The sequence below is a fragment of the Anabrus simplex genome, chromosome 5 (genome assembly GCF_040414725.1).
Source record: "Anabrus simplex isolate iqAnaSimp1 chromosome 5, ASM4041472v1, whole genome shotgun sequence".
NCBI lineage: Eukaryota > Metazoa > Arthropoda > Insecta > Orthoptera > Tettigoniidae > Anabrus > Anabrus simplex.
This window is the reverse complement of record NC_090269.1, coordinates 446,785,071-446,811,002: the sequence shown is the minus strand read 5'-3', so window position 1 is coordinate 446,811,002 and position 25,932 is coordinate 446,785,071. Positions and strand designations below refer to the sequence as shown.

At 38.8% G+C, this 25,932-nt stretch overlaps 1 protein-coding gene across 2 annotated transcripts in view; it reads left to right on the top strand.

Moving 5' to 3' along the window:
• The window catches only part of LOC137500936 (zinc finger protein OZF-like), a 50,904-nt gene extending 26,180 nt beyond the window's left edge, over window positions 1–24,724 (top strand). For both annotated transcript variants that reach the window (XM_068227695.1, XM_068227696.1), the window contains exon 5: window positions 23,277–24,724. In XM_068227695.1, the coding sequence (XP_068083796.1) occupies window positions 23,277–24,147 (871 nt within the window). In that variant the 3' untranslated portion in view covers window positions 24,148–24,724. The remainder of the gene's footprint in view (window positions 1–23,276) is intronic.
• The last annotated feature ends 1,208 nt before the right edge of the window (window positions 24,725–25,932 follow it).

Sequence of the window (25,932 nt, the reverse complement as noted above, 5' to 3'; positions counted from 1 at the left end):
AATTGTCTTTCCATAATGTCACAAATGTTCTCAGTAGGCAAAAGGTATTTTAATGTTGAAGGTCAAGGGAACTGGTCAACCTTATCTAGAGCACATTGGGTGACAGTAACAGTAGGAGGACTAATGTTGTCCAGTCGGAAAACTCCCAATTTTAAAACATATTCAACTGCTGTCAGTATTTTGGGATAACAACAAGAGTGCTCGTACTGTCACAGGAAGTCACTCCCAAGACCATAACTCCTTGTGTAGGTCCAGTGTGTTGACGCGACAGGCAGCCTGGCTCCAAGTGCTCATTTGTTTCTTACTAACCTATGGCCATCACCGTCTCCAAGGCAGGAATTTCTCTCCCCTGAGAACACAGCAGTCTCCACTCTGCCCTCCAATGAGCTCTAGATTGACACCATTGAAACTGCAGATGTCAGTAATTCAGACTTTCTAGCATGAATGCTACAGGACAGATGGTTCGGAGCTATTCCTGACATAATCACTTTGTTACAGTTTGCTGTGTCACTCTGAAGCTCTATTGGCTTCTGCAGATGGCAGTGATTCAGAGTTTCTAGCATGAACGCTACAGGACATCTGGTTTGGAACTATCCCTCATGTAATCAATTTGTTACAATTTGCTTCTTCAGATGCAGTATGATCCACTACAGCCGTGCAGTGAATATGCCGGTGTTCCCTCTCTGTAGTGGCCTGTGTGTGACCAGACCCTGGTCTTCTTGAAACAGTGCATTTTTTATCATTGTTACCAACACCAATACACTGTGGATACATCCCTGCCGATTCTTTCAGTATATTGGGGAAAAACCTTCCAATTTCTTATAGCCCTACTGTACAGCCTTATTAAATTTCAGTAAGCTGCTGATACTAACTTCGTTTTCACCTTAAAGGCATGTTTGACTCACACGTACCTCACTTCAACTACACTGTGTATACTGCACCACTCCCGCGTCCAGGTGGGGATACACGAGTTCCAGACTAGCTCTTAAAAACAATTTCATCTGCCAAATATTGCTGGGTTGTGAGTTCCGCGTGAGAAAGTACCGATGGTCTACGGTAAATCCTAACCTACGTAGAAGAACGTCTTCAACACGCTATCAGTCGGATACCGTACTTGTATGATACCGAAATTTATCGTAAAAATCAGATTATCATGGCTTGTCAAGAATTCCATGCATGTCATCATCATAATCGCAATCAGAATTAGTCATTATAAGCTTATATCTAGTACTTATTCTAAGTAGACATTGAAAGAATTTAATGTTTTCACTACTCAGCTTTTATTAATAAATTTGTCTAAGTATGATCTGAAATAAAGGTAGAGTATCTTGAAAAATTATTTATACACTGTGGCTGGTTTTCTACGCAATCAGCATCTCTAAGTGCCGTAATTAAATGGCATTGGAGAAAACATGTTTGGAAAAACCTTTAATAAATAAATGAAATTAGGCCTCATTCATCTATATCCTACTCCTGGCCTGTCGAAGAATTGTACCGTGACTAAGTAGTATCCAAGAGAATTAAATGAAAAGAAAAAAAAATAAATTATATAATCAAGTAAAATTACTCAACATAATTATAATAATCGGATGCATCCAAATGAATTAAGTAAAATAAGCTATACTCCCTACTATATACAATGTTCAAATTGAGTTTCAATTGAAAATGTGAAAACGCAAAGAAAGTGGCCAATAATTAATCAATCAATTAATTAATTAATTAAGATCTGGAATCTTTCCATATTAAGCTAGGTTGCTTCTTAAAATTACCAAAATTCAATCGTCTGAACCTAAATTCACATGCAATTAAAGAAATGCATATCACTCGGCTGAACACTTCACATCAATGTCCACGCACAGTAGAAAAATCGTGTGAGAAAATAATGTCTGTCCATTAGGGATTTTCTCTAGTTGAGGTTTCAAATTTTTACATGTTTCATATTTCACATCAACTGACCTCCATATAAGCAAATCTAAGTCCATTTTAAGTCGTAAGTAATCTAAAATTAATTCAATCGTAAGGCTTATGTGGTTAAATCATTCAATTATTATTTTAATTCATGGTTGAAATTCAATTAAAGTGCGTATATGACTTAATATAGCATTACCAAGTGTATTTAATTAACCTTCCAACGAATAATACCATAGGTGGAAAAATTGACACATAGGAAGACTCTATCTTCATCTAAAATCCACATATGAAAGACTAAGTTACCAGTGATGTGTTAAGTTGCTCCCATAAAATCACAAGTTAAATTGCCGTTTGTGAGAATACATGAAAACAATCATAGGTATGTCAGTGAAGGCCTAAATATTGACGTAGGTGGCCTCTCGGCTCTTCTGATGATCCTACATACTCAATTAATTCTATAGTGATGGCATTAAGATCGTATCCTAATCTGTATTATATATATTAGGGAATAAAATAGCGATCGGAAACAGTACGTTTCAATACATATACCTTAGCATGTGCAACCTACACATACTACCATCTCTCGAAGAATACTATGACCAACTTCCTAAATAACAATAACTATCACCATCAAAATATACTATCAACTCATATGCTTATTACATTCACCATTTAACACTTCAATTATCGCGTAGCATTCATAATCGAAGCACTCGTTTCATCAAATACGCAACATATGTGCCATAACCTACACATATAAAACCATTATCATTACTGTCATAGTATCAAAGAACAGCACATAGTAACCTTAAAATTGTGCCACTATATTTTATTGTAAACATTCCCTAAATACGATCTTTACGCTTGTTATTTTGTTAAAGCCATCACGCATATATATATTAGCTTCCTCTTAATACTCTAACACTTCACTGACAACGATTTAAGAAAAATATCAATCACTTCTCCAATACCATATTGACAAACTTACGAACGGCATTCACTGGTATTTTACACCTATGTCTGGGATTTTTGGTAGCTTCAGATGAATACTTATTTCCTTGTAAGTACACTTGTATATTAACTACGCACACACAATGTCATAATGCACATTATATATTAACCAAAAGAATAAAGGTTTCTACTTACGATACGACTCAAATGGGGACTTAACTTTGCTTATTGGGTATTGACTTCCATCTCGCTGTTAATCGTCATGGGATGGTAGGCCTCGCTCCATGGTTCGGCTTAGGTAATCGGGTCCATCTCGTCCTCACAGCTGATTACCGCCCTCCTGGGTCATCAATCTCATGAAGCGCCACCATAGTCGGAGTAGTCTCTGCCTCAGCTTCTTAGAACATCATAGTGGTCTTCATTGCGTCAAGGACAGAATAACACAAGGCATTAGTTGATTTATACATGTTGTAATCTGCTTAGTAGTGCTAATGCGAAAAGTATATGTGTAATTTGGTCCGTCTAGTTTGCTTATAAGAGCTCTAAATATCGTCTTATTTCCACTGCCTTGCTCGCCGAAACGGTGTGAATTTACGTGCTTTTAGAATTGCACTTTATTTTCTGTTTAATTCAACTCTCTTGAAGTTGTGCAGTATCGGGCAAATACAATGTTCCGAGCCCAACCGTGACGTAGTACAGAACCAACTTGACGTTTCCTAACAGCTGGTCTATAATCTCACGTATATGTGTCAACCACAGCTGATGTTAAGCATGTTATCGCAGATTTGATCTTTTCTTCAATAATTGATTAAAGAATTCGATAATTAGCTGGTTTCTTTACTCGACTCCGTCCTTTCTTCGATGCAGTGCAGGATTGAGATTTGTTCTAATGGAAGACTTTTTTTTCAATAATCGGTTTAAATAATCCGCTCTCGTCATTCTTTCGCACCGCCTTCTAAAAGTGGTTCTTTCCGTGATTGCCGGTTGAATTTATTGTCTCTTCAGCTCGTACCGCTGCTAATTGCTTTTATTCTGATCCGTTAATAGCCGGAGCGCCATTTTTGTTCCTAATACAGCAACTATAGAACGGTGAAATGGCACAATACTACTAGTACTCATTTTCATTGAGTAGAGTACAAATCTGAATAGGTGTCATATTTCAGATGTTCAGACATGTCGGCTATATTTTGTTTAAATGACTTAACTCCTCCTTGGTTTTTGTATTTCATTTTCAGCTAGTTTATTTGATGGTCATCTGCATTTTAAGTGGTAACTAAATTATTTTATTGTAGATGATATATCTTGAAGGTTCAACAAAAAATGTATTGGTACCTGTCTTCTACCCTGCAGGTTGCATTGGTATTCTGAATGTTGCCATGATTTGTTATGAACATTTAAAATAAGATGTAAGGAACTTGACTGTCAAATAGTCCAACAAATAAGATTCCATTTTCCTAACTACTTATTGTAAGTCAGCAGTCTACCTTCATGACAATATTATCATCACAAGATATTTTAACAGAATGAACTGCTTACAGTTATTTTATGCATGGTTTGACAGAGTCATGTGGACTCCTAGATTTATGTAAGTCATTGTTCTAGATTGTTATCAAGAATATTATGTGTTTTTAATTACAATTGTATCAAGGCTGCATATGTCTCATATGTGAGAGATGAGACATGTGTCTTTTTAAATAGACGAAGGAATAAAAACTGTGTAGTATACTCAATGTGGAATTACGCAACCATTAAGAACTCCTAACTTGGTAATGAACAGTCATTATTCACCCCTGAACTCCATTCCTATTTTGGAGCTTAGGCCTATTACAACACACTTAATGTATTGTTGGCATAGGAAAATATTCTCATATGCCTACGACAGTTTCCTTACGAAGTGGCAATTCCTTGTCATCTGGCAGTGTAAAGTTTTTTCAAGCTCAAAACAATGCAACTTCAGTTCACTATTATATTTATTGATTTTTCAGTGATGATTTAGAGCTGAGGAGATTGGTTAACTACTGATTGCAATAGAGGCACATATGTATAAAAAATGGAATACTATGGTTACTAAACCCACTAAAGCTCTCATACTTGTCATTGATTGTGGCTGGTAATTCTTCTGTCTCCTAGTCTTCAGTTTGGAAAGAAGTATCCAGGTTCAATAGCCTCACTTCCCTTGCCACCTCTCAATCAATCAATCAATCAATACTGATCTGCATTTAGGGCAGTCACCCAGGTGGCAGATTCCCTATCTGTTGCTTTCCTAGCCTTTTCCAAAATGATTTCAAAGAAATTGGAAATTTATTGAACATCTCCCTTGGTAAGTTATTCCAATCCCTAACTCCCCTTCCTATAAATGAATATTTGCCCCAGTTTGTCCTCTTGAATTCCAACTTTATCTTCATATTGTGATCTTTCCTACTTTTATAGACGCCATTCAAACTTATTCGTCTACTAATGTCATTCCACGCCATCTCTCCGCTGACAGCTCGGAACATACCACTTAGTTGAGCAGCTCTTCTTCTTTCTCTCAATTTTTCCCAACCCAAACATTGCAACATTTTTGTAACGCTACTCTTTTGTCGGAAATCACCCAGAACAAATCGAGCTGCTTGTCTTTGGATTTTTTCCAGTTCATGAATCAGGTAATCCTGGTGAGGGTCCCATACACTGGAACCATACTCTAGTTGGGGTCTTACCAGAGACTTATATGCACTCTCCTTTACATCCTTACTACAACCCGTGAACACCCTCATAACCATGTGCAGAGATCGGTACCCTTTATTTACAATCCCATTTATGTGATTACCCCAGTGAAGATCTTTCCTTATATTAACACCTAGATACTTACAATGATCCCCAAAAGGAACTTTCACCCCATCAACACAGTAATTAAAACTCAGAGGACTTTTCCTATTTGTTAAACTCACAACCTGACTTTTAACCCCGTTTATCAACATACCATTGCCTGCTGTCCATCTCACAATATTTTCGAGGTCACGTTGCAGTTGCTCGCAATCTTGTAACTTATTTATCACTCTATAGAGAATAACATCATCCGCAAAAAGCCTTACCTCCGATTCCACTCCTTTACTCATATCATAACCTCTGTGTTACACGGACCTTCTCCTCCTATCTCACATTCAGTCGATTATTTTCCGTGCATTTGGGAATAGTTTATGCAATTTGATAGCTATTATACAATATTTATTTGCACCATAAAGTACCTCATCAATATTTTCTCTTTAAGTAGTGGTTCCTTGCTTAGATTTAGATAACTAACAAGAGTTTTGTTTCAGATAATGACTCAGCCCATTGTTTTACTTTTGAAGCTGCATGTACATTTTATATCAGAGAAATGTTCATATTTCACCATGTGATGAGTACAATTGGCTGTGCAGTTGTCAGCTTGTGTCCAGCAGATAGTGGTTTCAAATCCCACTGTACCTTTATTAAGACAATGGCGGTTTCCTTCCCACTCCTCGCCCTTTTCTATCCCATCGTCACCATAAGACTTGTCTGTGTCGGTGTGATGTAAAGCCACTAGCAAAAAAACTGCTTGTCGATGAGTGTAAATAACAAACATAAACGATAATTCATACACAACTGTGTTACCGATCACTCATACATAATCTACAGCAAAATAATCTCAGACAACCAACATATGAAACATAAGAGTCCAAAATTCTGGAGAAATGTTTAAAAAGGTAGACCAGAGAACAATGATGCCATCAAAGTTTGATCTTCACATCATGATAAAAAGCTATTGTTGAAAACCATATATGTTTTCCTTGTAAATAAATATAAAAGACACAAAACTTTGATATCAGACTGTTCGACATATTTCAAGTCACATGTTTATAATGTTAAATTTCAGACAAAAACGTACCTCACTTTGCCTATATAATCACTGGTTCAGAACTAAATAAAACATAGGTACAGAATAGAATAAACTTTAAAAACTTAGATAAACAGTGCTTAAATAAAAATATTTCATGGACTAGCCATCAGTCTGGTCTAGTAATGAGCATATAGACTGTGGAGATTTGCTTACCAGAATTCATTTTATCTTGTGGAGTTAAATATAATTTAAAATATATTATTTAATTTACTAATTCACTATAACTCCCCATTGGTAAGAATCTGCTCTGCTTTCAGTATGCTAGTTAAGAACCACACAACTTGGATTTCTCAGTATTCCATTCAGAGTTCAAAATTTCCCTACTAAATAATGTAATTAATAAATTGATAAGGCAACTTTTCTGTTCCTAAACCTCCATGCCTGCACACATACATATTTATATAGATATACTGTATAATTATACCTAAATATCGTTGAGAAAACCTTTAATTGTGCAGTGCTGCAAAGGAATATATATATGTTATACCTTTCAGCTGATTCCGGTCAAACATGAAGGACTTTTTAAAGTTCATTATAACATTGAAGTCTGTTGAAATCTTGAGAAAAACATACGTCCTGTCAGTTTATGGTTTGATATAGCAATAATTCAAAGTAACTCGCTTAACTGAGTGATAACTTAAAGTAAATATTCATTGTGTGAAAATTGACAAGAGCAGAACTCTGTGGTACCTAATAAATTTGTGTCCGGAAGTTTGATTTTAAAGTACTCAACTATTGAGTGAAGATGACCGTACTGGACAGGAGAGTAAATTGATTACTAATGCACAATGTTTCACTTCGATGACAGTGTATTCAATGCAGGTCATGGACTGGAAAATCTTATGAAATACATATGTTGGATTTACCTTCACTTGCATTAGTTATGCAGTATCTGTTTGCTATGGACATCCACAAATGATTGAGAATTCTCTAGGAAGCTGTCGATTCGAACAGAATTGGAGGAATAACGATATGAATTATTGGGCACATTCCATTGTTAATTGAGCATTCCCGCTTGTGAGATCAGGTATGTCAAAGAGAATGTTCCTCAATTCTCATTTCTCAGAAGTACTATTAAAAGAGGCAAAGTTGCTTAGATTTTTCTTAGTCAGAAAAATGCACACAGCTATATTATTGTAGCGATGAATTGGGTTTTGTTTAATATGAAAAGAGTATAAGGAAAAATCAGAATGATCACTGCTTGTCATGAATGACAAGATATGTAACTGCAGTACAGTTGAATTTATCTGATAATTGTATGCCAATAAGTAAAGTAAATCTTAAAAGTAGAAACTACAGTCCCTTACAGAAAGACATACAAGTCGAGTATGGCATCGGAATACTGAAATATTTATTTTGGTGTATAATATTGTACTAATTGAATTATATAAGTTGCAGTTTACTCTATGATGGATCAGATGGAGAATTGTAATGTTGAAGTACCCGCCAATGTAATGATGCAGGCCTAAACTGGGATGGAGTTTTGGCGGGCCTAGAAAATGTGGTAACATGAAGGAATGACAATGTTCCGAGGACCGGGACGATACAATAATATCTTCAAGATCTCACCGGTTAAGATGAGTACAAAAGTCTTGTGTTCATAAAACCTGAGACATGTGTGTCAGTTATTACCTCTGTATCTCCAATATTTTGTGAAGTATTGCCTGGTCAAATGTTAATGGATTTTCGGGTCACCCTGTACTTAACTCATTACAGAGTTAATAAAGTTCACAATGGAATCAGAAAGAAATGAGAGGATCAACATTTTTGACATCATGATCAGTAGAATTGAAGATAAATTGTTCTAGAAGATATACATGGAACATCAAACACAACAGATGACTTTTCCAATCACGTACCACATACAGATTAGCAGAACTGAACACAATGATACACAGCTCTGTGATCGTACCAGTGGTCAAAAGAGATTTTAACCAAAAATGCAAAGAGTAAAAGAAATCATGGTAGAATATAACTATCCTCCCAACACAGTAGACCCATTATTCAGAAGATAGTGGGTTTGAGCCCCACTGTTGGCAGCCCTGAAGATGGTTTACCATGGTTATCCATTTTCACACCAGGCAGATGCTGGTGCTGTACCTTAAATAAGGCCCGGGCCTCATCCTTCGCACTTCTAGCCCTTTCCTGTCCCATCGTCGCCATCATCGTTAATGGCAGACAGTGCATAGATGTGAATTTAACAGGTGAATTTTCATAGTGTGGCAGCTCAGAGTGTATTGGATTATCTCTACCAGTGCAGCGGTTCTGAATGATGTTAGTGAAGTGATTGGTGAAAGCAAAAAGCAAAAATTCAATAAATTAATAATGCCACGTGAGGTGAAGCAAGTGCCATTGGAAGCCATAGTTAAGCAGGCTGTACAGGAAGCGCTGAGCAACAAGGAGACACTTGGCATGCTTGCCAACCTTATCCAGGACCAGGTAACAAAGTCACTTTTTGAACAATAAGAGACTATTAATTTTAATACGAGTGTAATTGAAGAACCTAGGAGGGCTCTGGAGGAGAGGGACAAAACAATCAGGGATTTAAGAACTGAACTGCGGGATAAAACTGACTGTTTGGAACAGTATCAAAGTAGGCAGTGCCTGCGTGTGTTTGGTATACCGGAAACTGTAGATGAGAACACTGACAACTTAGTACTTGACATTGCGGAGGAAATCGGGGTCAGTCTTTCGGTGGATGACATTGATAGGTCTCACAGGGTTGGGAAAAACGAGAACAGGCGTCTGGGACCTATGATTGTCAAGTTTGCGTCATATTCTAAAAGAAACGCTATGTTCACCAACATAAAGAAACTTAAGGGTTCGAATAAAACTATCCATGATTACCTTACTCCAGCAAGACTCCGACTTCCTGATGACACAGTCGCAAAATTTACCGTCCAGAACATATGGTCTAGAGATGGGATCATATATGTAAAACAAGGGAACCATAAAATAGCCATAACTAATCGTTCAGATTTGAACAGTATTCACTAGTCATGAGCAGACTCTCTGCAATATAAGGACTACCATAGTTATTTTAGGTCACTTAATTTTCCACGTAGTTGTAGTTCTAATTTATGTGCTAATCTTATAGTTGTAGTAGGTACTTCTTAGTATCAGTTGCCATAATTTAACTTTCAAGTTGGCAGCATTAAACAACCAGAAAACAAAGGTCTCTACTTTCAGCCTCCTTTCACCACTGTCCCAGGCAGGTCATTACCCCGTCGTGCCAGCCCCCTCCAAGAATACTGCTTACCATCTCAAAGACATTCTTGCAGCCTACTCTAGTTGTCTACAAATAGCACATGTCAGTACACAGAACATTGTCCCACATTTCTCAGAATTCTCCGAAATATTTTCCACCTGTAATCTGTGTGCTATATTGATTTTGGAGTAATGGCTGCGTCAGTCTATCCCTTCAGCACCGGTTGAAATGTGTAGATACTCTTTAATTAGGAATGATAGAGAGGGAAAGCCTGCAGGCTGAGTCGGAATATTCATACGTGATGAGTTGAAATACAAGGTAATATTTAAATCGCAAAGTGAATACCCTCACAGAGCAGAGTTCTTGTTCGTAGAAATTAAAATTCGTGGTATGAAGTGTTTACTCGGTGAAGTGTATCGCCCAGCAAAGACTGGAAATGCAACAAATCTAGAGGAAGCCCTACAGAATTATATATCCAGGTATGAACATATGATTTAAATGGGAGATTTTAACACTGACCTCACAAATGAAACTACTGAAACTGGGTAACTAACATGCATGTTTGAGTACATTAATATGACAATTCTGCCCTTACAACCCACACACCATGTTGCAACATTGCACAGACTTCCTGACCTAATTGTTGCAAACAATGAAGACTGTATATTGTCACATGGACAGATGCCTGTGCCAGGCCTTTCCCGCAATGATATGATTTATGCTGCATATTCTTTGAGGTGTCCTAAATACAAACCTAAGGTAATCACATAGAGAGATTTCAAAAATTTGAACGAAGAAGCCCTCATTGAGGATGCTCTGAGCACACCATGGCACACAGTTCATTATATAAAGGACATTGACAAAAAAGTATCTCATTTTAATGAACTTCTCTTATCTTTACATGACAGACATGCCCCTTTACGTACTGCTCGAGTGAAACGACCCTCTAATCCTTGCCTGAAATTCGTGATCAAATGAAAGACAGACATGCAGTCTATGGTTACTGTGTGAAACATCCAGCACAGGACAATTTTGAGAAATATAAAAGACTCCAAAATAAAACAATGCAGATGATAAGAAACACTAAGATACGTCACTCATACGAAGTTTTAAATACACATAAGTCTGCTGTTGTATGGTAAACTCTCTGCTATATGTGTGTAATAAAACAAAGACAAAGGATAGTAACCGTAATGCACCTTTGGATGATCTGAATGATTATTTTAGCTCAGGAAACGTCTAGACGAACAGAAAATACCAAGGGAGCTACTACTGATAGAATATCTTCAAAGTGAAAGCATGATGGAGAAACATTCTACTTCTCTGATGTGACTCCAGGTGATGTAAAGAGCGCCCTCAATGACATAAAATCAGGGTCTACTGGACACGACGGAATAAACCTGTCCTTTGAAGAAAAATTCTGAACGTCATTCTTCCTACAATAACGCACATTATTAACACCTCTCTTATGATGGAAATCTTTCCTGAGAACTGGAGAAATGCCCCTTGCCAAAAAATAGTACCCCTATAACCCTTGACGATTACCGCCCTGTCAGTATCCTCCCTGTACTAGGAAAAGTACTGGAAAAACTAGAACACAAACAAATTACAGACTATCTCTTACATCGTAACTTACTCAACAGATATCAATCAGGGTTTAGATCAAATTACAGTACCAACTCAGCATTAGTAAAAGTAACTAGCGACATTCAGCTAGCAATGGATAATGGTCAGATGACAATTCTAATTCTTCTCGACCTTACAAAGCCGAATTAGAAATTATGAAATTTTCTAATAATTTATTATGCTGGGTATTGTGCCCTACAGGACCCTATGGTTCCGGCCAGGCGAATGCCGGTCTCGAACCCAGAGTACAGTAGTGAAAGAACTCCCACAAACGTGAGCTTGTGCACATAGTCTTACCTGAACACATATCCACGCTCGGCCGCACAGTCGCGCACATCTCAGGGATAACAAGGGTGAACAAAGGGCAAAATTAAGATAAAACAGTAGGATATGTGACTAATCAGGTAAGAATCAGCTAAAATAAAATGAAAAAAAATATCTAACAGAAAACATCGCTGCATTCAAAGTTTTACAATCAGGGATTTATTACATAAAATACTATTTACAAATAGAAGAGCTTTCAAATGTGACTGGGGTAAAGATAAGGTTGAGCTGATGACTACCAGTTCACTGCCTTCACGAAACAGCTTTGCTGTAACAAGCATGATACAATCGTGTAAGTAATTAAATACAGAGAAAATGGATATCTGCTGAAATACACATCTAACAGTAATTTCCATAAAATTTTACTATGCCTCGTACCATCGAACCCCGGTGCAAACAAATATAAACACATAATGTACCGTGCCCTGACCCGGTCTCGAACCCTGGTCCCATGAAGAGCAAGGCGTTGAATACTCATATACAAACAATATAAAAAGGAATACAACCAACTTGTCCAAAGGGTCCATATCAAACGGGCAAGTGTTAAAATAAAGCTGAAAAAACAGAACTAAAATCTCTCCCTGCGTCAAAACATCAAGGTCGTCTTCTCCCCTGTACACCCTCGACGAGCTGCAGACAGCAATATAACCAAGTTCCAAGACTGTGACGTCAGGCACAATAACCCTCACCAGCAGTGCACTCGACCGGCTGCAGTCCACACAATGTACGAGCTCAGCTGACTGACTAGTAGCTAAGTGCTAAGAAACCTCGCCTTTCAAAGTACCTCACATAATCTGGCTGCTAAAAGCGCTCTATTAAATACACATGGGCTACACGCCCTCATCTCAATCTCGCCAGCAATACAACAAATCTCATTTCCGCCTCCCATGGGCTCAACCTTGATAGTACAAAGGCACAATTCAGTAAGCTATAATCACATAGCCATAATAAGGCATCTCAAATGCATCCAATACTCTCAAACGGTGCTGGGCTCTCTCATATCAATTCATACAGTCAGCTACATGCATAATGCCCACATCTCAAACATACGGACTCGCTCGCCCTGTCAGTAAAGCTAGGTGAGTTACGGGGTAAATCCTGATCTCAAATATACAACCTACGTCTGCAGAGACAAATGCCTAAACGCTACACAATAAACAGAGCCTGCCTGTCAGACTTACCTACCATCACCAAGGGAGTTCGACCTGACCCATGAAGATTACATGTACACTAATCTAATACTATCGAAATGCAATATAATCACACCAACAAGGATTCTACAAACTATCATCTACTCTAATGTACGGGGTTCGAGCTTGAGGCCTAGCTCTTATTACCAAGAATTTTCCTACCATAAACTAACCTGTTGGCTGACGGCCCCCCTGTTCCTATCTAAATTTAAATGACATGCTTGAAACAGAATTGGAAAGCTCTGACCTTATATGATTGATGACATGACGGAGCGGCCCTTCCTGTGGACCACTGAATTTACCACATCATGACAAACTGCGACGCTTGCAGAAGATACTGGTGAACGACTGGAGCCATTCTATCTTGCGTGAATCCTTGCAGCTCCTTAGATGGTTGGAAGATGTCCCCTTCGACGTCGCGCTGATCAGGTACGCCCCACGTTCCTGGATCGATTCCCGATGTTGTGCCGGCTTCAGCTCCCGTTGTGGCTTCCTCGCAATGATGATGTAGAAGCTCGTTCTGGCTTGATGCAGGGGTAATTCCTCGCAGATTCAGTAGTACTAGTTGTATGTGCAGCTCGAAAATGAAACGTTGTTCGCGGTGCCGACTCGCAGTATGACGACTTCGTTCAAGCAGCCTTACGGTCAAAGAATGAGACTGATGTGCCAGGCGGCCTTGCATTTATAATCAGGTTGGCGTAGCCACGCCGCTTGATCGCGTGTAGGATACGCGCGCCCGCGACTCGAAGTTTTCCCGCACAAAGCACGTCAAGTACCCTACTTAACGAATGCATTTATGATTATAGCCGTATTGCATATCAAAATTAAGCATAAATTATGCAGGTTGGAATTCTTGTATCAGATCCAATGCATCTCTTTCGTAACCAAAGATATTAATTTAATTCTTTCTTCCCTCCGAAGGTTAGTTTTGCCGGGATCCGGGAAGCGTCCCCAATCTTCATTAAGAGGCTTGGCTTGGGACATAACTCCCTTTAATGAGGTTCTGGAGATTTTCATAATGACGCTCTAGCTCTCTTCCCACGAGAACGCTTCTTCTGGAATCTTTTATGAAATAAAATATAAAACAATGACTTCCTGGGTGGTCTTATGTAATCCCAATATCTAATACTAAAATCTATACTATTGGTCCATGAACTGAATGGTTCAGTATATTCCTATCTCAGTGGATATAAACAATGTGTGTCAGTGGGAGACAATATGTCTAGATGGCTAAATACTGAGATTGGGGAAGCACAGGGTGGGGTGTTATTACCGCTTCTATTCCCCCTGTACATGAATGACCTATCAGAACAATTGACTGACTGTAAATATCACTTATACGCAGATGACATCCATTTGTATATTCATACCAAGCCCAAAGACATACAAGAAGTAACCATGAAATTAAATGAAGGCCTATTTAACATTAACGAATGGACAAGTAGCCACTGCCTGAAGGTAAACCCATTAAAATCACAAGCCATCATAATAGGATCTAAAAACGCACATGCCAAGTTAGAAAGTATCAATATACCGGTTATCAAGATCAGTGAAACACCTATAACACCAAAAGACTCCGTTAAGAACCTTGGAATAATTTTTAATAAGTATTTAAGTTGGTCAGAGATGTCAAAAATTTGTCAACATGTATTCAGTTCATTACACTCATTGTACAAACTGAGGGACTTTCTACCTGTCAAAACCAGGTAACTGCTTGTACAAGGACTAATACTATCAATATTTGATTATGGTGACGTAGTCTGTAATAACATAAGTTGTTCACTTGGTTCTAAACTTTAACGGGTGGATAATGCCTGCATTTGATTCATTCTAAATGTTCCGCTCCATTTCCACATCATCCCATTCCTCCATCAGCTGTCCTGGTTAAGATTAAGTGATAGACATAAGTACCATGCTGTTTCCCTTCTGCACAAAATACTGCAAACAGGTAAACCATATTACCTGAGAATAAATTTCAGCTACCTCCCTCCCTCAGGTAGAGCACCCTCAAGTCATCAGTATGATCCCTGCTGTCCATCCCCACCCACCACACTAGTATGTATAACAACTCATTTGTACTGGGGACCATACATTCCTAGAATTCTCTCCCAGATGAAATTAGAGACGTAAGCAACCTGAAGATATTCAGAAGAATGTGCTGGAAATGTTACGTACATTCAGAATAATTTACTCTAAGAAGCTCCCTCAAATGTTAGATTAAGTCAAATGAATAAAATGTAAATGTAAGACTAGTAACATTATAGTTGACAATATTTGAGGTATAGTTTTAGTAACAGAAAATACTATAAATTCATTTTAAAATGTTAAAAACATTTTTATGATACTTTACATTTCAGCTAAATTACATCTCATGTTAATTTTAAATTATAATAAACTTATTTCTAATTTTAAGTACATTAGTTGTAATGTTCAATATATTATGTTCATGGAGGTGTACAATTATATGGTTTGGCTTAATAGCAGGCTTCATAGCCTGAGCCCCGCCATGTACAGAAAGACATTAATAAATAAACATATGTGTTGGTGCGACATAAAACAATGTGTAAAATAAAAAAACAACACTTCAGCAATTATTAAAGGAGTGCACAATAGCTTAACATGAAAGGTCGTACACTTCCTATTATATTAATCAATTCACAATTTAAAAAAAGTTTTTTTTAGAATCTGATGAAGTCATTCAAGAATAAAACACGTCGTTCTTCTTCAGGTATAGTCTGTTGTTAAAGGTTCTGTTTTCATACACTTTGTAAATTGTATTTGATCATAAATTAGTGTTTCGAGCCAGAAGAACCTAACATTTATAGGTAACTTCAGGCAAAACCAAAAAATTTGTTCTCAGTAACCAAGAAAGGTCATTCTTCATGCTTAAGCCTGATGACTTAATTGCATTATTAATAATTTCGCATGTGGTTTCACAACACAGTAACAAATCTAGAGAACTCTAACCCATGATTTACTGGGAACACAATTCAGCAATAGCAAATATGTGGTCAAAAGTTTGGTTTCACATTGCTATGCAAATTTTTGCCTCCAACTAAATTTTTCCTACTTTTATTATCCCTAGTGAACCTACACTTAAGCTTTTTAATAGCCTCTCATTACTTACATTGACATCATTAGTGCATGGATTGTTCATCTCAAAAAATAAATTGAACCACTATATGAGCGACACTGTTGGTCTGCGTTACCTGTGATTTCACACGAGGCAAATGCTGGGGCTGTACCTTAGTTAAGGCCACGGCCAGTTCCTTCCCACTCCTAGCCCTTCCCTGTCCCATCGTCGCCATAAGACCTATCTGTGTCGGTGCGACGTAAAGCAACTAGCAAAAAATATTATCTGTGATCTGTACCCACAATGTGAGGAACACTATGGCATAGTAGAAGTCCCTGTGATTAGTACACTTATGTGAGGTGCACAACGGGTTTGTGCTGCCGACGGGTGTCACCATTATATGAGAAACACCATAGGTGTGCGTTACCTGTACGACGTACAATACTTGTTAGTAGCACCATAATGTTTGGAACACCATGAGTTTACGCTAACTTTGGTTAGTACCGCAACTTGAGGAATACCTTGGTTCTTATTCACTAGCAAAAATGCCATTATGAGGGACCTTTGACCTTATATTGAACCCATTTAGACAACAAGCATCACCGATTCAGGATTGTGCTTTGGAAGCAGTGCCTTGGTCAGTCATATAGTTCCTGGGAAGGTGAGGCATTGCGAGTCGGATCCACGGATTGTTTTAAATTAATATTCATCCATTCATTCTTCTGATATAGAAGAGAAGACTGGTGAGTTTGTTAAGGAAGTAAGGCATTTCATTATTGAGTATAAGTTTACACCAGAGCAGATAATTAATGCAGATCAGTAAAGATTTTGTGAAGGGTTGCATTTTGGGAGAACTCTTGCCATTAAGGGAGCAAAGACGATTTATCGTGCCGTGGGTTCATTTGCAGCAACCACTAATATGCACGGAGATTCCCGTCTTTATGTGTAGTCGTAGCTACTATGTTTCTTGTCCATAGCAGCTGTAATTTGCTTGGTATGCATATTTCGATATTTTCTGTGTGACATTGCGGTGCATTTCAATGTCCTGTTGTATCGAATTGTTGTTTAAGCTTTGATTTTCATGCTCCTTTTAGCTGTAGTGTCAATTTAACACTTGTAAGAAAATAATTCATGGACATGATAGCTAGCATTTGGATTCAAGTTTTTCAGGATACCAGAACACTTTAATAAAACACTACAACCTAAGCTATATTCTTTGTCGCCATCGTAACGTCTAGGACAGCATTATCTATAGATGATGTGTAAGCGCCAAAAGTTAGGGAGAGAGCTGTCATCTGGTTGTTAACTTTAAGCTTCCCCAAAATTTCATCAGGATAAGTGATTTCCATGTTGCATATGGCCTTTGTTAAAGAAAGCAATTATTTCATAGACTGATGTAATACATGGTAGTCAGTATGAACTTCTATGTTTAATCCTACTGTACTATAATTAAGCAGGCTCTGTTTGATTGCACATGAAAGCTATGTGATCAGTTATGACCAAATTGTGACACAATAGAATGATCACTGGTATGATAACATTGTACAAGTACAGTACTTATTGTTACATTCATGAGTACCGGTAACGTACGTCAATTTCTTTTCTGTAGGAATCCCTATGTCACCTTACCTTGTAAATCCCATTACCAAATTATCAAGTGAATTGTACGCACATTCACGCCAATCGTAATAATTTTAATCAAAATAACAGAACGATTTCCAAATTGTTTTTCATTAACGAGTACATAAATTTCCTTGCCCTGGCATACAGCATGACATTCAACAACAAACGAAAGATTATTCTCACTTCTGCAGCACATTCTGTCTCTACTTGCTTTTTCGCTTAGCGCTCGTCACTTGTCTCTCAGTCCAGCTGAAGGAGTTATTATTACTCCTTCACTCGTAATACTTCCCCTCCTTAACACTGTTCCGTCCTGGATCATTTCGCAACCAGTCTTCGATTACCCGTTAGTCAAGGAATTTGCTCCTTCGTATGGTGCTAACCGATTGAAATGCACCGCATTTGGCATTCCCTTGGAAGGTCTAAGAACACGATATATAAAGACTTCAACACCTCTTACGGCCCATCCCATGAACGTTGGAGTTAAGGTGGCAGACATCGCCGCCTTCGTGTATTAAGGAGCCACACCAAATCCTTGGCTTCGAATCCACCTTCTTCAGCACGCGCTTCGTAGGCATTTTTTATTAGGCCACCAGCAGCTTCTGAGTTTCTTCGATCGAGGCCGTTAATCTGACCCCACTCTTTCTCTCAAACACCTCATGTACTCGTCCCCCAGCCATCTGATGCTCGCCGGGTCTACTGCCGAACTTCAGATCGGAGGGAAAACGCATCTCCCTCCTGAAGGGAACGCAGGTCGGAGTCTGTCCTGTCGTTTCATGGACCGGAGACCGATATGCCATTAAAAATAATGGCAAGTGTTCATCCCAGTCAAGTTGGTTGTCAGTCACAACTTTAGAAAGCTGTTTTTCAATCGTCCTGTTCATCCGTTTAGCTTTGTTGGGATATTTGGGCACGAAACATGGGTATTAGGAGCATAGCCATAAGAAACTCCCGAGTTCATGTGCATCTCTGGAGACAGGCCATTCTTGTAAGGCACGTATCTTCTCTGGATCTACGACTACACCATATCCAAAATAACGGACATTTCTCCATTTCTTTGGATTCATATTCACGTTGGCTTCCAGAAGTCGCTTAAATACTTCCTCCAGGTTCAATAGGTGTTCTTCGAAAGTCTTACCTATTGCTATGTCTCATCCAAGTTAACGAGGCAGGTTCCCTACGACAGACCTCGGAGTACTGTTTCCATCAGTCTTTCAAACGTAGCTAGTGTATTGCGAAGTCCAGAAGTCATAACCGTGAAGTGTCAAAGTCCTGTTCGAATTGAGAGCGCTGTCTTCTATCTTCAGCCTCCATTTCTACTCGCCAATATCCACTTTGGTAATCCAGTGTTGAGGACACTTAAGATCCACACAGTGTGTCTAGAGTGTCATCTCTCCTGGATAATGGATGTCTTTTATTGTCGCTAGTCCACATACAGTCTGGTCGACCCGTACTTTTTCTTCACTAAAACCACCGGTTACGTCCAGGGACTGCTTGACGGTTCTGTAACACCCTGCATATATATGGCAAAACAGTTCTCTCACCCTCCTTCCATCTCGATAGTGGGGAGCTTCGTGGGTGCTGTCCTATTGGTTGTATATTTCTGGTGTTTATATTTCATGGTTCTCGTCCTGCCGTACGGACAATTCTCGATTGCGAAGACATCTTGATATTTGAAGAACATTTCTTCGACTTTGGCCCTTTGATCCTGCGTCAGCTTAGTATGTCTTGAGTTCTCTGTTAATTTTGGACATCCTGGGTATCCTTCGTGGTCTCCCCACGAACAATGGATCATACGGGATTACAACAGGCCACCTGAGTGCCTCTCTTCAGTGATACTGGGAAATCTTTAGGTTCATCATTCTGATTGGAGTAGGCCCCTTAGCATTTACAAAACATCTTCCCTCTAATACTACTGGGCAGACTTCCTCTTCTGCAACGGGCTCGACAATTCCCGTCACTTATCGGTCTATGTTATCCATCTGACCCACGATCACATAATTGCTTCTGGGATTAAGTACCTCGTCTGTACTTAAAACATTTTGAATGGTTGTACTGATTCATCCGCGATGAAAGTCTTGTTCGTTTGCGAATTTCAAGCATCCCCGTTTCAGATCCAAAGTGTGCTCAAATTTAGTCATTATATCCATGCCATGAATAACATCTGTGACATCAGCTACTTTTATTCGATGTTCTATCGACTTGCTCCTCAGGCCGATGTTCAATTATGTCTCGCCGTACGTGTTCACTGGGTCTTCGGTTGCGGTTTTCAGTAAAATGTAGGTTTCAGGTGTCCTTTTATGGTTTCCTTGACAACGTTGGTGGGGCCCCGATGTCTAGAAGCAAAGTACGAGCAAAACCATTCACTGATCCGTCGACAGAAATGCTGTCTGAACGACGCACGAGTAAAATGATAATGTACCACCTTCCTCGGGGCAGAAGGGCTGAAACGCCTATATCGCCTCTTTGCACCACCCTCTTTAGTTTTCCTGAAACTTTGAGTCTTTATGGCGGCGCCTACTGACATATCCAAGTCCATGTTAAAGCCCCATTAGCATATTCTTTACATTTTATTTTGTATATACTCATGTCGAACAACTTATGACTAAGTGTTTGTCCGCTTCTTTTAGAATGTCAAACATGGCTATTAAACCTCTATAAAATGAACCAGAGTGTTCAGTAGATGAAAATACGATAGATCAAAGCTGACATTATATTTTACTACAAATATATAGTATAAAAACCTAACTTCTTTTAACAAGTCATTCTTTTTAATTAGGACCACTAAGGTATACACCTTATAAAAATGACTATTATATTACTGACTATCACCTTATATATGTAAATATTATTTTAGTTTTATCACGTATATTTCCTAAACCACTGTTGTGATTTTACTATAAGAGTCATGATCAATGTACTGTATTTTATTGTCATTGTATAATTTGCCCTTGGCTGATGATGACATATAGTTTTGTCGAAACCGGTACCAAAAGTTCATAAACGTGATGATTTAACAGAAATGTAAACATTTTCACGTAATATATAGAATTGAAAAGGTGGATCTTTTTCTTTCTTTATTGTATATCCAAGCTCACCATAACTCCAACAGCGAATCACCCGCCTTCAAAATCTTCCATCCTCGTTGGACTGTGTTATCAATGCAATCATCTCTACCTTTCCGTCTAGAGGCTCCTCCTCATCCAGCCTTCGAAGCTGCTGTAGATTTGCGGTCAGTGTAGCAGCTTCGGATTAAAATGCACGAGCCAACGCATTATATAACCTATTCGGGTGCGCCAGACGAAGAGCTCGTTGCATTTCTGGGTCGGATATATCCATCACAAGAGACTCTACATAACTTGATCTGTTTTATGACATCCTTTGTAGCTGAATGATATGTCATACAAGCAAGACGCGCGATGTCTGTCTCAAATTCTTTAGTGTCCCGCTACGTTTCTGGCGTCTGCTAAGTTGACTATGGTAAATTTGTTGGAGAGTTTTATCATCGTATCTCATTTGTAATCTGGCCACCTGGGAATTGAAATTACATTGGTCACTGCCTGGAATCGCTCGGAATATATCCAGTGTATCAACTTGCTGCGCAACTTCCAAGGCAGTGCCTTTTTCTTTTCTAGTCAACCCATCGGTGTGGGCTGCGGCTTAAAATTGCCTTCGATTAGAATTCCATGGAGTTTTACGAACGTAAGGTGGTGGTTTCACACGCACCGTCTCTGCAAAATTCAGTTATTTTTTCTCTATTCAGCTGTAGGTCTCTTCTTTCGTATGGACTCCTTTTCTGGTGATGCAAATCGGCCCTCTCTACTCGTTGTTTTACGCTCTATATCAGTTTCTATTTGTTTTATTCCTTTATCAATTTCAGTTTTCTTAGATTCTACCAATCTATAATTTACAGCTTTTTCCGAAAATATTTCGCTAGCTTTTACTCAAATAAACCAAAATTTTTGGCTAGTCTTTTTAGAACCTTCTACGATCTTCTAACATTTGTGGATGTTCTCTTAGTATCACCTGCTATTTCAAAGTTGCCTTTATCTGTATCCTTACTTTCTGCTTCTGTTCCAGCTGGAAGTCGTGATAATAACACGGCCTTGATCTCGGGAATATGCTCATCGCGTTCTTCCATATCGTACTTCAGATCGGCATTTTTGAATCGTTCAAACTCTTTCACCAAAGTCATTATTCCTTGTATTATATACCTTACATCCTACTGTCTTTTAACGGTCACGAATTTCCAAGCACTCTCGCACTTTTGACGCCAGTTATTAAATTCTTGGTACCGGTAACGTACGTCAAATTCCCTTCCGTATGAATATCTTGTAAATCTTACAATTCTAGCAAGAAAACTGTACACAGGGCGAGTTGGCCTTGCGGTTAGGGGCGCGCAGCTGTGAGCTTGCATTCTGGAGTTAGTGGGTTCGAGACCCACTGTCAGCAGCCTTGAAGATAGTTTTCCGTTGTTTCCCCTTTTCACACCATGCTAATGCTTGCGCTCTACATTATTTAAGGCCACGGGCGGTTTCTTCTAACTCCTAGACCTTTCCTATCGCATTGTCGCCATAATGCCTCCCTGCGTCGGCGCGACATGAAGAAACCTCTACACGCACATTCACGCTAATACTAATAATTTTAATCAAAATAGGAGACTATTCCCAAATCATCGTTCATTCATAAGTACATAAATTTCCCTCCCTGGCATATAGCATGACATTCAAATGAAATGACAAATGATTATTATCATTTCTGCCGCACATTCTGTCTCTTCGTACATTTTTGCATAGTGATAGTCAACTTCTTTTCGGGTGCAGCTGAGAGTGTTATAGCATGTTTGTGTCACAGTACATAATATTTATAAACTATTTGCCATGGTTTGGTGGATCTTAATGACTGTCGCCAAAGAACGTTCTCAGCTTTATTAATACTTACAACACTGAGATTCTCAGAAGTGACAACAAGGGCTTTTACAAAAATTAATTGCACACATGCCACAAACCACAGTGTGGTTGAACAAGTTCAAAACTCCAAAGAATATGCCGTCCCTTACGTAGGAGAGCAGTCTTACTAATTTAAATATAGATAAATGTTTGCCGGATGTAAGAGATTCTCCTTTTGGTTAGACCACTTCTCCTCTTTCATTCTTTAAATGAGGTAGTCTATGAGCTCGTACATTACTAAATTGTCAGAAGATTATTGACCTTTATATTGTGACATTAGATATTCGAGAGAAAAGACGCAACACCTCCTCTTAAGAAGCAATTGCTTTTTAAATTCACGATTGCACTCGGAATTTGACTTGAGATGAGGTTCACCCTCAGTAATGTTATGGTCATTAGTAACGAGCTCCCTGCATGGGAAAAAATAGTCAGTGAAATGGTAAGTAGCCTTTCCTTTGTGTGAGGCTTGTAGTGGAGTAGCCTGTTGAACTATTGATCACATAGTTTCAATTTGTCACTTCAGATTGTGCCCAGAAGTGAGCTGCGCGGATCATCCACCTCCGGATGGCGGACGACATCTCAAGAGACCGGAAGAGGATCGTCCCTTAATATGCGATGACTGCGGAAAGCTATTCAGTAGCGAAAACAGCCTGGCTGAACACGTCTTGATCCACATGGAACAGGTGCTCCACGAGTGCCGAATTTGCCAGAAAAGCTTCACACAGAGTAGCAACCTGACCGTGCATATGGGTTTGCACACGGATGTAATGAGATCTCATTGCTCAGTATGCCAGACAATGTTCAGAAGTGCGTCACAATTGAATATCCACATGCGGACGCATATGAGCGGGAAGCGGTACAAATGCAATGTGTGTCCGAAGGTCTTTACTCGTAAATACCGTCTAACCACACACCTGCGGGCGCATAAAGGCCAAATGCCGTACGTTTGCAATATATGTGGCAAGGCGTCTAACATAAAAGGCGATCTAACAAAACACCTACGGACTCATACCGGTGAAAGGCCCCACTTGTGTAACATATGTGGAAAGTCCTTTTCGCAGATAACAAATCTCTCTAGACACTTACGGATACATACTGACGAGAAGCCGTTCTGTTGTAATACCTGTGGCAAGGCCTTTAGGAATGAAACGAATCTGACTAACCACATGCCTACGCATACGCACTTGAAGCCTTACTTTTGCAATGTATGTGGGAAGGCATTTAGCTTAAAGGCATATTTACCCAAACACCTGCGTAGTCATACAGGGGTCAAGCCGTACACATGCAATATATGTAGCAAGTCCTTTAGCCAGAAAGCTCATCTAACCAATCACATTATGACACACAATGGCACAAGCCGTACTCCTGCAGTTGGTGCGGCGAAGCTGTGCTAACAACATTTGCGGGCGTATACATGCGATTAGGCGTGCTACTTGCCTCTAGCCGGAAACCTACAGGTTAGAAGCCAAATTGCTGAGCAAAACCTTCATCCAGAAACCCACGCTGTAGGAACATATTGGGTCGCATGCGTTCTCCATAGCAAAATAATTCTGAGTAATGCTATGAGATATCCAATCGTTGAACCTAAAAGTGCCCATAGTGGCGATAAGCCGGACTGCTGTATGTTTCTTGGCACACCATTCAATTGAAATGCCATGTTGTCCATAATAATTATAAAGAAATAACTAACCATACCTCTGGCTGCGGAATGGATGAAATATACACTGTCTTAATTTCTGAGACTAAAACATTTGAAAAATTTTCAAATAATAATAACATGAAATTTCTAACCGACCTTCATGGTGGATACTAATATACACAGTAAGATAGAAAATGAGACACAAAAATAGTCATAATTTCAGTACGGAATCAAGAACATAGCCACATATTTCACATGAAGGATGTTCCCTTTATACTAGCTGCTGATGATGCACTTTTTATATTTAAGTAGCTTGTATGAAATTGAACCGAACAAATAAATATATTGTATTTGGAAATGTGTTTGTATTTATCTTTAAGGTTGTTTTATGTGAATTTAATTTGCATTTAATTTCGTTTCACCAAATAGAAATAACGTTTGTGAAGTACCGTATATAATTATTCCCTTGTGATATTTATTACGCTACAGTATGGACATCTGAAGGTCAACTTGCTAAGAGTTAGAAATTTTATCTACGACGCCAATTTAACGCTGCGGGTTTCGCTCTCATTTTTGTGTTAAAATGTTCACATTTACATCACCGTGTATTTATTAGGAATAAGGGCGACGGATGGATGTAGTACGCTCCTTATTTTCTGTTACCAGAATTATTAACAGATTATAACTTGCCTAATTTGCATGATTATTTCGATGTCCGTATTATTTGCTATGCTTTGCAGTGCACGAAGACTTTTGCAGGTCTTCTATTTAAATTCTGTGGCGTTTGTCTGTAAAAATTAGCTTCTGCGTGGAGAATGATCTCTACATTTACGGATCGGATCGGACAAGAGAGTACTTGAGTTCGGGAGCGAATGTGGGTGATAAACATTCTGGTAGATAGTCATAATCCGAAGGATTCCTGGGAGAAACCTTTCAGTTCACACGTCACGTACCCCAAGACGCAATCCACGTGTTTCTAGCTTCTTGACTGATCCCGGTGTGTTTTCTAAGTGTCGTGATAGATATCAGTGACCTTTCAACTGTGTCATTGCCGAAAGTCTTCACACGTTAATTACTTAAACTTTCTTGAATAATGCTTGTAGAACAGCTTAAAATATTTAAAATAAAATTCGAAAACATGTACAATAATTCCGAAATTTGAAATGTATACACTAATTTCGAATATATTCCAATATATGTGTACTTGCATTATTAAACTCAATAATTGGTCGAAGATAGCCTTCAAACGTACTTCCTTGCCGGTTTAGGACCACTACATGTCGGCATTTGATGCTAATCCGTTGTCTGCTCATCGTAAACTGTATCAGTGAAAATTAATGATGTTAGTGAGTCTTTAATATGAGGTTAGTAATATGAATCTGGGATGATAATAGTTAGTCCTTGATGTAATGCTAACAATACTGTAACGGGTTTGCGGGGTGAATAAATGAGCACAGAACCTGGTAGCGTCCTATTTCTAAGATTTATTAACTTAGCACTACAATTACAGATTTACACACACACAGACGATAGCCGAGTT